The following is a 13134-nucleotide window of genomic DNA, read 5'->3' as shown; positions in this document are numbered from 1 at the left end:
CATTCAAGACCAAAGCTGAATTCACACTGTGAACAAGAGGATCTGTAAGGGTTTAGGCATCAAACCACCCCAGTACACAGTCTTACCCCACTACAAACTGGCCGTGTGCTTGTGGTGTATAACTGAGTCCTTCCAAGCCTCAGGGCCCTGACAGACGAAGGGGATGGTGGCAGCACCCAGTCCACCTCCCAGGAGGCCACAAGGAAACGAGCCATCGCACACACAGTGTGCACAGCGTGATGCCCGCAGGAGGCGCACTGTGGTCAGCACTGGCTGCTGAAAGGGGTTCTTGAGATCAGCAGGCGTTCCGCCACACCCCAGTTGACAGATGAGGAAACAGGAGCCAGGAAAGACAAGGAACAGCCTTGGGTCCTCTGTCTTTGCCACCATTAGGCTCCTACTCTCATCTGCATACAAAGTTTAGCTTGCAGCAAAAGCTTAGTCAAGACTGTGGAAAGCACAAAAAGTCCAAATAAAAAGTCGTTTTAATATAAAACAGATGAAAGAGACAAATGGAGAGTAATCAAAATCTCATTAGGGCAAATAAGCAACCTGCCTACAATGCCACAAAACTGATGGCACTTTGAGCCAAGTAGGCGAAGCCATCTCTTGGATGGCCACCATCATAGAAGTGCAAATCTCAAAGACGGTCTCATCCATTGGGGCAGAAGCCCCACAGAAACCACCTACACCATGGCTCCCAACTCTGGCTATACATTAGAATCACCTGCAGAGTTTTCAAAAACCTCAATGCCTAGGCCATCCTGGGCAGCAATAGTTTCTAATGCTCCCTGGGTAGCTCTGGCCCGTGCCCTAGATCAGTCAGGCCAGGCCGGCCCAGCCACCACCTGCTGCTTTACCAGCTCCTATTACTACCATCCTGAGACTACTCCCATCCAAGGAAGGATGCCCACAGGAGGGGAAGGAGATAAGCAAATTAATGACAGCGGCTCAGCCTCCATTCAACTGGCTGGGTTAATTACTTGTGATTTTAAGAATTGGTCTTGATTAGAGCTATCAGTCATTCATGCGACAGTCTGCGCCTCCCCTCCCTCCCTACTATGTGCTTAGCACTATGGTGGATGCTGGGAATACCACGGTAAATGAGGCACAACTCTTTCCCTCAGGGAGTCCACATGCCACCAGAACGCTACAGCATACTAGTGATGAGCTGGGCTCATAGGAAGCTGAGCTGAGGATCCACACAGGCCCAAGGGTGAGCCACCCACTCCCCTGTCATCTGCACATTAGGACACGTGCCTGTAGAGGGTGTGGGACAAAGTTAGAGAAGGAGGTCAAGAAACCAAGATCTGGAAGTCAAGATGTCCCTTTACAAATTTAAAAATAATAATAAAAGTAGGGAGAAAAGATATAGAACAAGCATGAAATATTCACGATTAGTGTCAATGTGACACCAGGGTGTGCTGGAGAAAGTGAGCTGGCTTGTCAGAGCTGGTTTTATCATGAGAGTCCCAGAGTGAGCAGGGAATTGGGGTTTTAGAGGTGTGCAGCCTTCCCCGGAGGAGCAAAGTTGGCAGATCTGAACGCACCTGCAACTCTTTTTCTCAGGCGCAGAGTAGGAGCTAGACAACAAAAGAACCACTTGACCACTAGCCTGCCCAATGTCACCCTGCACATAGAAAGAGAGGAGGAACTAGGGCAGAGTCCAGGCTGCCAGCTGCAGGAACCACATGTCCTAGATTTTCCAGGGCTGCTCCAATTTCCAGTATTCAATCTTGCCTTAACTGAGAGGTAATTTGTTGAGGTTGGGGTTCCATAATGTAGTCCTGCAAAAAAGGTGATTCACCAAATTTGCTGTATATGCTTTCTTAACAAATCTGATTCATGTTACAAAAGGAGAATTTCTTTTTATTTTTATCCTAACTTTTGGTTCAAAATACATAGTCATCTTAAAGTGAACTTGAAGGTGGCTACCTTGGAACATTCCCCACACTGCTAGAGGGCCCAGTACAGCTGAGTCCGTGTCTTGGGCTTCTCTTGCAATTCTACAGCTTCCATTCTGTGCTGGGCACAGAGCCACAGCACCGCAAAGCTGGAAATGCAAGAAACTCATAACTCTGTTATCCACCAAACACTGGAGAGCAGAGGAGCTCAGCCTTAGTGGAGAACTACAGTGCCTCGATGGCCACACCATATCTCATCTAACACAGGGTCTCCCAAGTCCTCCTGCCTCTGTCCACACTTCTGGAATGACTCACTACAGTTGAATTCCAGCTAGCCTTCATATCCCACTTGTCAGAGGGGCCATGCCTTCTATGTAGATCCCAGGGTGGCCACTGCCCCTGAGGTTGTGGGCAGGTGGTGCAGGTCTCTATCACAATGACAGTGGCGGCTGACCCCATCAGCTCACTCCAGGTTATCCTGAACACCTCCTCTGGTCCAGGCCCTGTCGGGGATGCCAGGCACAGAGGTGACTCAGGCTCCCACACCAGGCGGCTGTAAATAAACACCTGTGGATAAAAGCGCCCACAGATCAGAAGTGATCACTGTCCCTGAGATAGGTCACAGATGGTACAGGCTAATTGAAGATAAGGTTCAAATGAGAGAAGCAAGGTACTTCTAAGTTCAGAGGCCCTTTGGTCCTTAGCTTCTCAAAATGTTGTCCATATACTATCCTCCCCTTAATTTCCTGGGAGCTTGTTAGAAATGCAGGGTCTCATCCCAACCTGGACCTGCTGAAACAGAACCTGCATCCTAACAAAAGCCCAGGTGCTCTCCTACGCGTGTGAGTTTGAGAAACCCTACTTTGGAGGTGCCACTTTATGATACCAATTAAAAAATTGTGGATCAGAGAGGCTTTTGCTTAAGGAATGTGCCCGAAATCACCCAGCCAAGCGACTAACAGAGGGAGGACGTGAGCCCAGGTCTCCTGCAGCTCAGGCCAATGGCACTAGAGGCTCAGGGGGCTTCTGCAGAAATTGACCCTCATACTGTAAAGGTCAGACCACAAGCGTCCTGGGTTCCAGACCACACCCATGTTGAAGCAGACTGCCGGGAGGAGAGGGGTCAGAGGATGCTGCAGCAGCAGCAGGAAGCCAGCTTCGAGTAAATACACACAGCTGGCTTGTGCAGAACACGCCCTGCCGGCCTCTGGAGATGAAGTCAGGCACACTGCAGTGACGAGATGTGCTACAAACATCAAACCCGAGGTGGAGAGATCACCCGAGATCAGCCAAGAAGAGGAGACAGGGAGTCAAATAGCCCGTTTGCTGTAATGAATTGGGCTAGACTACAAAAGTCCAGAATCTTAACACTTATCACTTGGCTACGTTTAAGGAATCATAAAACCTCATGACTGGAAAGTAACTAAAAAGTTATATGTTCCAACTACTCACCGTGCCCTAAGATCCCAGGGAGAGGTTGTCTGGCCTCACTCCCCTCAGTTCTGCTGGCAGAAACCTACTCCTTACCTTCAAAATGTAGGCTTGCTTTGACCCAGAAATTTTCATCCTGAGATTCAAGCTTAAGGAAATAAATCCCAAATGTGGAAAAAGCTATATGCACAAAGATGTTTCTTACAGTGGAATGTGTAATAAACTCAACCTTGATAGTTTGTTTAGAGATTGTAACGAGAGAGAAACAACTTATATACCCTTGACTGAAGGAACAGTTCCCACCTAGAAAACACATTCTCTGAGCACCTGGTTTCTGCAGGGAACACAGAATGGGGCAAGACACCCACCTTGTCAGCCAGCTCAGGAGGATTAGTCCTGACAATCAACAGGGTGACAGATGTCAGAATCACATCTCTCTATGCCAAGGTCAGCCAGATCTTAAACATCTTTAGTTTTGTGGGCTATGTGGTCTCTGTTGCAACGACTCCACTCTGCTACTATAGTATAAAAGCAGCCACGGATGATACATAAATAAATGAGTGTGGCTGTTTCGTAAACCTTTATTTACAAAACTGGCAGCAAGCTGGACTAGCCTCGGGCTATAGTTTGCTGACGGCTGATCTCTATATTCACATCTATTAATTTTAAATGGCAACACAGGGAAATTTAAATGGCAACACAGGAATTTAAATGTCTAACACAGGGAAATGGTTTAATATGTTAAAGCATGGTTTAATGGTTTAATATGTTAAAGCATTCATCTGATTCATTTGATCCACAGATACTTACTGAGTTCCTGCCTAGGCCAGACATTGTTCTGAGTCCTGCGGAGACTCGAGGCAGTGAGTCAGGGACACCCTGAGACAAAGGAATATGACTGAAGACCTTATGAGAGTATGCTCTAACAAAGAATATCCTTCTAATGCCACATGAAAAGCAAAATACAAAATTGTGTATAAAAATAAGACCAAATAGTGCTTTTATAATTTTTTTAAAAACCACAAGGGAAAAAAAAAAAAAAAACAGAAAGAAGAATATCAAAATGTTGCTAATGTTTACCTTTGGCTGCTTGGACTACCCCTCCTCTCTTTACCTGAATTTTCCAATGTTGTCATATGATTACATATTACTTTTACAACAAAACATTCCTTCCCCACTGTATTTAAAAGGGAAGGCCTGTCTTGGTTTAAGCTAAGGTCTGTGTCCCTCCTACTTCCACCTGCGGTTCCCACCGCAGTCCCTGAAGGCAGCTGGAAAAAGTCAAGCTGCTTGCTTCTGGATGTTCACATACACGCCCAGGCTGAGCCAGAAGGTTCAGCACCTGGGACAGCGCCACAGGAGCCCACAGGGATGACAAGGGAGCAGCCCCAGGCGGGAGCCCCTGGAGGGCAAGGGCTGTGCCTCCTCCCTGGTCCTCCTGCTGAGTTCATTTGAGACACATGGGCAACACCTGTCAAAGCAGGAAAGAGTGTTGTCCCCTGAGCCCAACTGATGCAAATGGAACGAGCCCCGTGACCCGGCGGGGGAGGATTGTTGGTAGAAAGGAAGTAAAAACAAATACTGCACAGATCCCTTAGCCACATTACTATCTTGGGAGAGACTCGCAAACATGCCAACACCAGTCACAGCAACATCTGCTTCTAATTGCTTCTCCCCCAGCATTTTCAGAGCTCGTCAGCTGGCATCTGCCCTAGGAAAAAATCCAGTATTTTTAACAAATGCTTAAATCAGATGGCGTCCTTGGTGAGTAATTTCTTACGTGTTTGGTCTTTGAGGCTAAGAACAGTAAGCGCACCCATAAGGGACGTGGTTGTCAGGAGTGGCTGGGTGCTCAGGAGGTCCCACTTCAAATGGTATGACTAAGAGTTTCCAGTTCACAAGGCACGTTCAAATGTTTTCTTTCACTTGTCATGTATTTGTATCCTAAATATAAAGTGTTTTGGCGGGTTTTTTTAAAAATGCCACTGTGTCCACTTCTTTATGGGTAATTTCTGCTCTTTTCCAAATATTTTTATAAGAAAGTTCCTTTGTAAAAGAAAAATGTGTGATTTTTTTTAAAGACTACATCTATCTATGCTCCCACTTGTGAGTACTTCAAGCAAGATCTCATGTACAGACAAAACTTCCCATTCTCTGTCAAGAAAAGTCTCTGCATTTAGGCTCTCCTCAAAAAACCCACAGCCCCTTCCAACTGCCTGTCGGGAAAGGGTCTTCCTGTGCCAGCCAGTCTGAAGCAGGAAGGCAAATTTGGAATCTAGGCCTTGAGGGCTCTGTCTCACCCTCCTCCCTCTGGAACACATGGACAGCCTCTATTCAGGACAGACCTGCTTGGACGCTGCACCTATCTAGGACCAAGGCAAGAGATGTTCACAAACCTCCCGTGGCTCCCCACTGTTGAGACCAAGACACACAGCGTTGAAAAACTCTCTGCCCAGGCCACCTTGCTGTGTGAAGCCCACGCCCAGCCAAGTCCCCACAGGCATCCTGTGTTCCCACCTCCTGTATCTGCACTCTCTGCATGACTCTCTTCCTCCGTCATTTACTCATTCAGTCAATCATGATTCACACAGTGCCTACTATGTGCCAGGCACTGTTTTAGAAGCCAGATGTCAGCAGCAAACAAAACTCTCTGCCCTCAAAGAGCTTACATTCTAGAGGAGGGAAATAGGCAAATGAATGAACACATAAAATCCGTAATACGTCAGGTGATGGTAAATGCTATGGAGAGAAATGAGATAGCAGAGGGGACTAGCAGATGCTAGTGGGTTGTGGGCAGGGGGCACCTCATGGAGAGGTAACATGTGAGCAGAGCCCCACGACAGGGGGCAGCAAGCCTCTACCTAGGAAACAGGCAGAAGAGCCTTCCAGGCAGAGGGAGTGGCAAGTGCAAAGACCCTGAGGCAGGAATGTGCTGGTATGTTCAGGGAAGGCAAGGAGCCTAGTGGGGCTGGCACTAATGGCACCCAGGCCAGGGAGGTACATTTGGGCCTTGTGGATCATCAGAGACATTGGCTTTTACTGCAAGATCAGAGCCTGGAGGATTCTGATGAGAGGAGTGACATGTCTGAGTCACACTGTAACAGACCAGTGTAGTGGCTGTGTTGAGAACAGCCTGCAAGGGGCAAGGGGGAAAGTGAGAGATCAGATGGGAAACTCCTGCAACCATCCCAGTGAGAGACAATAGCAGAGCTACAAGAGCTGATGTGGGGAAAAGTGTCCAAGTTTTGGAGAATTTGCTAATGGTTTGCATATGGGGATATGATGCAAAGAGCAGAGACAGTGCTGATTCTGATGTTTTTGGCCTGAACAACTAGGGTGGCGCTGCCATCTAGTAAGTGGTGATGGTAAAAGGCTCAGCAGGTTGTAGTAAAGGATGGGTATGGAAATCACAACCAGCCTTTAAGACCCAGGAACAGTGGCTCCTCTAAGAAGCCTTCCCACAGCAAGCTAAAAGCACTTACCTCCTCCCTTCCTCTCTCACAAGCATGCATACAAGTGCACACACACACACATACACACACACACAAACCAATTCTCTGTACCAAAGTTATCTGTATCCACACATTATTCCCTTGAGTAACCTAGCAGATTCATTTTATATCATCTGGAAGCATCTGTGCACAGTAGGTGTTCAACAAATATTTTTAGTAATATGCTGCATAAAATTGCACCTATGATATTTTAAGTCTGACAACTCAAGAATGTTCTTTCAAAACATCTAAAAATTATGCTTAGCACTGATTAAATATTAAGTGGTAATTATTCCACCTCAAGGGCCCTATATATAGATGCTGACCTGCCCCCAATTATTCAAATTGTCGAAGCAAGCTCTCCTGTGGAAAGACCAAGTTAGGAAGATGGCTATTACCTTGCCAGTCCTTATATCCCAAGCTTTCATTTCAGAGCTGAAGCCTCCACATAAAAAAATGCTGTGGTCTTTTGGATGGAATTTCAAGGTAGTGATTCTAAAGTCACTTCGACCACTAAATAGTTGGGTTCCTACAACACAAAAAGAGAAGAGAGGGTTAGAAAACTTAGGTCACAAAACAAATATCTTAAAACTAAGATGCCATCTGGTATGGGGCCCATAGCAAACACAGCTTCCCTGGGCCCAATGTGGCCCAACGGAGACTTTCTGGAAATATGACAGTGGCAGCAGCAAGATTTGCCCTTATTCTCTGATTCTCTGGCCAGCCCACCCTTGACTAGCTGAACATCCCCTCCGCCTGGGCTGAGCTTAGATGGGTGGATCAATGAGTGCACCTTTCATATTTGCTGTCAGCATGACATGCATTAGCTCATATAAACCACACAACGACCCTATGCCCACTTCACAACCAAAAACCAAGCCCAGGGAGGTCATGGAACATTTCCAAGGCTCCACGGTTAACACAGTAGATTATTTACCTGGGAGTCTAGAAACCAAAAACAGGACTGCTCTAAGGTGATACTTTTCAGGATCAGCCACCTTATAATAATGGATGAATGGTCTGCTATGGAGCATGGCAGCTGGGATGGCCTGAGACGCTGGGCGATAAATGAGAGTGGCCATCATAGTGGCCCAAGCACAGATTGGACAGAGTGATGTGGGCCATTGGGGGTCTCACTGGCTCTACAGGACATGAGGCAGTCCTTGTCCTTTATAAATACATCATAAACTGTTGTCAAGCATTTATATGCATTATGGTAAGTGTCTGTGTGTGTACATATATACACATATGGTGTGGAAAATGTCTTTTTTATCACTATGATCTTTTAGAGGTAAGCTATATAAACTTCGAAAACATCAATCATTTGGAGCAGGTCAAAGCTGGTCCTCCTTCCACTACCCAGTGCAGCCCCTGTGTCCCAGAGCACTGGCTGTCATTCTTGTCTGTCCACACCTCATCCATCTGAAACTACATCAAGAAGGCAGACCGGCCTTGGCAGGGTGTTCTCACCATGGGAGTCTCTGGGTGCCACCCCGTATATGCCCCCCACAGGCAGGGCTCACACACCAGGCAGAGCACCTGCCACACGCCACCCAGTCAGAAACGTGGAGCAGGCTTCGCTCAGAGGTGCCATGAGGGCTCTCACAGCACAGGAGGAAGAACCTCGACTGCCTTGTACCCATAGAAACTCCCCCATGGGACTGAGCAGTGGGCTACTTAGGGACACGGGAAGCTGGTGGCGAAGAAGACCATGAAGACACCGAGGTCTCAAGCATCATTTCCACTCACAGGAACCCAGGAAACAGCACTTGCTCATTCAATTCAGAAAGCACAAAAGGTTGCCCAGCTTTGTGTTCTGTGACCCCCACACATTAGTGAAGGCCTCTGCCAGCTCACCAGGTGTGGAAATGAAAGTCATCAATCAGTACTCACGACAGTCACAGCGGGAGGCTTTCACAGACCCAATCTGCCTAGATCCATGGTCTCCAAACTATTATAGTTTGACGGTACACCCCATCCATGAAAAACCTAAGGCACACATCACCAATATATAGATATTTGTTTTAAGTTGTATAATGTGCTTCTGTACCAACATATTATAAACATTATTAAAATATCAAAAATAGAACACTTTAAAGGATGATACAAGGATAAAATAGTCAATATTTTAAAATATATTTTAATATACCCTTATATGTGCCTATGCCAGGGACTCAGAGCAGCAATGTGGCAGCACAGAGGCCCCAGGACACTCACTTCAGCCACGTGGCTGGGGGTCATCTGGAGACTGTCAGAAGGGACCACCATCACATCCCCTAGACAGAAAAGGAGGACACGGATGCCACTGCAGTCCCCATACCATCAAGAAGGCCCAGGACTGCCAGACTCTTTCTCCCCACAGGGAATACTGCACTTATTGCTGAGAACATTCGGTGGCCGGCTTCTTGCTCACTTGGCATTCATTGCCAACCCTTAAATCCAAAAGGAAACATAAACTCTATCTGCCTGGAGAAAAAAATGTCCCTTGTTTTTGGACCATAGCATATAACCATATGCTTAATTTCAGAAATGACAGTGAATTATCCATATGTTTTTTCAAAAGTGCAGTGATACAGTCTTGCCAACAATGGGGAAGAAAGATGAGAGAAAACGTGAAAGCTGAATTGCTAAAAGATGATGATCGAACTTTTTCTGCTAAAACAAACAAAAAATCTGAATGTTATTTTTCCTCAACCCCCTAAAGACATTGAAAATCTGTCTTTTTAAGTATTTCCATTTAGAAGATAAGCTGTAGTTTATACATTTTTTCCTATTTTTACTTACAATAACTAGGCCCTTACTGCTTTTCTTTGTTAAAAGGGTTCAAAACTACAAGATTTTTAAATTTTTTAGTAAGTTTCTAGATACCTAGTGAAAACACTAAGGTAGAAATCTTGCTAACTAAGAAGTTCTCAAATAAGACTTTGTTTCAGAGATTAGGACCATAGCCATCATTATCTTCATTATCTGGCACAATGTTGGAAGCAGGAGATGGTATAGTTGAGGAGTTCAGAGCCATGCAGACCCAGATCCCATCCCAGCTCTGTCGCTTCCAGCGGAGGGGCCTTGCACTGCTGTGTCTCACACTCTTACACATGTAAGGTTGTCATGACAGCTAAATGTAACATGGTGCATGAAGCCTTCCACAGAGCATGGCAAACAGCAATCCACAAAAGAGAGCTATTAGAGTTTACAAAATTAAACCCCAAATTATTGAATTCATCATTGGTTCAATTACAAACTAAAACCAAGGGATACAGGTTTGTTTTTTGGTTTGTTTGTTTGTTTTTGGTTTTTTTTGAGATGGAGTCTCGCTCTGTTGCTCCGGCTGGAGTGCAGTGGCATGATCTCGGCTCACTGCAAGCTCTGCCTTCCAGGTTCACGCCATTCTCCTGCCTCAGCCTCCCAAGTAGCTGGGACTACAGGTGCCTGCTACCACACCCAGCTAATTTTTTTATATTTTCAGTACAGATGGGTTTCACCGTGTTAGCCAGGATGGTCTCAATCTCCTGACCTCGTGATCCGCCCGCCTCGGCCTCCCAAAGTGCTGGGATTTCAGGCATGAGCCACCACGCCCGGCTGGGATACAGGTTTTTAAATAGCAATAACCTCCAGAGATTAATGCTTTTGGGCTTTTCCTATGAGGCTTTGAAAATACAACGCCCTGGGCTGCCCTTTACATGTGTTAAAGAGATATGGGTAAAGTCTGGAAAATATTCATCAGTGAAATATCTTGAACATGAACACTAGCCATGCCAGAGGAGAAGGTCTTAACTTGTCAGACAGGCTCTTCCTCTCTACCTTTTCATAAATCAAGGAGCTTGTTTATCATATCCTCTCCCGGGCAATGTTACTTTCAGCGCAATGGTTAGCTGTTACATAACCTTTAACCTTAAGACCATCTTGCTTGTTTACCTGTTTGTTATAGAAAATTCTGTTTATTCACTGTATCCTTATTATAGGAAACTGAGTTTTAAAATGTTTAATCCACTGGCACTGACTTTATTGATCTCATTATAATGAGCTCAACCAGTATAAAAACTGTTTGGATCTTCTTGGAGCTAGGAAAAATCACTTATTTTCTCCTTGAATCAATAATGATACAAATAAAAAAATTGTTAAAGCAAAAACATGTTTAAAACACAATACAGAAATTCCATTTGTTCTGCTAACTCTATGACCAGTGCTTCCATCCCCATATGACTGTGATAAGGCACCTGGGAACTCTGGAATGGTGGCTCCCCCAAGCTGCCCCTCTTCCTTTCTCAGGTGGAGACATCAAGCTCCCCAAGGTGGCCACCCATGTGGCCGGGGCAGCACCACCTGTCCACCCTAACATCTATGCTTGGAATCCTATCATCACTCAGGGCTCCAGGCCCGTGAGGGCCCTCCTCTTCCATTCAGCATGAATGACTCCCAGTCTAGTTCCTGGCACATAATAGGTATTTGATCCAGGTCACATGAAACCCAAGTATGGGTCTCCAGGAGAGAAAAGAGAAGCTCATGTCCCCCTCTCCAGGGAGCCCAGAGGCAGACCTGGCAAAGCAATTCACAGTCAAGGAGGGGGAACGACATTTATCAGGAGCCTGTTACCTCCAGGCCTGTCTGGAGCTTGCACGCATCACACAGCAACCTCGGTGGTAGGTGTAATTAACCCATCTCTCACAGCCAGGGAAACGGAAGCTCAGCGAGGTGAAAGACTTGCCCAGAGCCACATGAGTCAGCCACGCTGAGACGGAGACTGGCCCCGTCTAATCTCAAGGCCAGGTCTCGGCACCCTACCTTGCATCCCCGCCAGTTATTCGTGACCTTTCCTTCTCCTAGTGCTTTGTTCACATCCACAGACTCATAAACACGTAGGAAAAATGTTGACAAGGGAAAGCTTATGCTGTTGGCTTGTGGTAATTGAGCTTGTGTTCCCAGGCAGTAGGCATATGACTCATTTCGCTAAAATCAATATCGTTACACTCATCCTCTGGGAAGTATTCAGCCAGCTGTAAATTTCACCATCCTGACTCAAAGTTAACGAGAAAAGAAGCTTACTAACTTTCAAAGCAAACTCTGTGCATCAGAAACAGAGGCCATCTTGGTAATCCGGGCAAAGGCCTGGGAAGGGTCTGGCCTGAGAGCCAGCTGGGCCTGCATCTGAACATTCCCTATCAGCTGTGGCCCTGCATCAGCCAGCAATCCTCTCCAGCCCTGGTATCCTCATCTGTAGACTCAGGATCACAAAAGGTGATTGTGAGAATTAGAAATAATGTATGTAGGAGATCTAAGCCCCAGACAAATGATAGGGCCCAATAAACAGTAGCTGTAGCACTGCAATAATAGTAATAACAGAAGAAATAGTAGTAGTTGCAGTCATTTTTTAAAATTTGTCTTTCTTTTTTCCATTATACTTTAACCAAGTTGGAAAATTTGTCTTCTAATGACGTACTTACACCTGCTCTTTCCTTCCCATTCTTTTTTGTTTCATTTTAAATTAGTTTTAATTGATAAATAATAATTATATATATATAGGTGGTACAATGTGATGTTTTGATCTGTATATACATTATAGAAAGATTCAGTCAAGCTAATTAAGATATCTATCACCTCACTAATTTATTTTTTTGTGGAGAGGATGTTAAAAGTCTTATTTTAGGATGTTAAAAGTCTATTAGCAGTTATGAAATACACATTATTAACTGTGGTCATCATGCAGTACAATAGATCATTAAAACTTATTCCTTCAGTCAAACTGAAACTTTATACCCTTTCATCAACATCTCCACTTACCCTATCCACCCCTACCCCCAAGTCCCTGGTAACACCGTTCTACTCAACGCTTCTAGGAAATCAACTTTTTTAGATTCCACTTGTAAGTGAGATTTGTCTTTCTGTGCCTTTGCTTATCCCACTTATTGTAATGTCTTCCAGGTGCACCCATATTGTCAAAAATGACAGAACACTCTTCTTTTTTAAGGCTGTAGAGTATTCCATTGTGAATATTCACCACATTTTCTTCATCCACTCATCTGCTGATAGACACCGAGGTGGCTTCCATATCTTGGCTACTATGAACAGTGCTGCAATGAACATGGGGGTGCAGAGATCCCTTCCACACACCAATTTCAATTCCTTTGGAGATACACCCAGAAATGGGATTGCAGGATCATGCGGTAATTCTATTTTTAGTTTTTTGAAGAACCTCCATACTATTTTCCAAAATAGCCATATTCATTTACATCATACAAGGATTCCCTTTTCTCCACATCCTCAACAACACTTGCTATCATTTGTCTTTTTGAAAATAGCCATTCCAACAG

At 45.3% G+C, this 13134-nt stretch overlaps 1 protein-coding gene across 5 annotated transcripts in view; it reads right to left on the bottom strand.

Moving 5' to 3' along the window:
* Positions 1 to 13134, bottom strand: part of WDR25 (WD repeat domain 25) — a 152936-nt gene that overhangs the window by 38376 nt on the left and 101426 nt on the right. For all 5 annotated transcript variants that reach the window (XM_028851833.2, XM_015144492.3, XM_028851832.2 and 2 more), the window contains exon 4: positions 7225 to 7355. In XM_028851833.2, the coding sequence (XP_028707666.1) occupies positions 7225 to 7355 (131 nt within the window). The remainder of the gene's footprint in view (positions 1 to 7224; positions 7356 to 13134) is intronic.

This window comes from Macaca mulatta, chromosome 7 (genome assembly GCF_049350105.2).
Source record: "Macaca mulatta isolate MMU2019108-1 chromosome 7, T2T-MMU8v2.0, whole genome shotgun sequence".
Taxonomy (NCBI): Eukaryota; Metazoa; Chordata; class Mammalia; order Primates; family Cercopithecidae; genus Macaca; species Macaca mulatta.
Note: the sequence above shows the minus strand (reverse complement) of the source record. Positions and strands in the feature narration are given on the sequence as shown.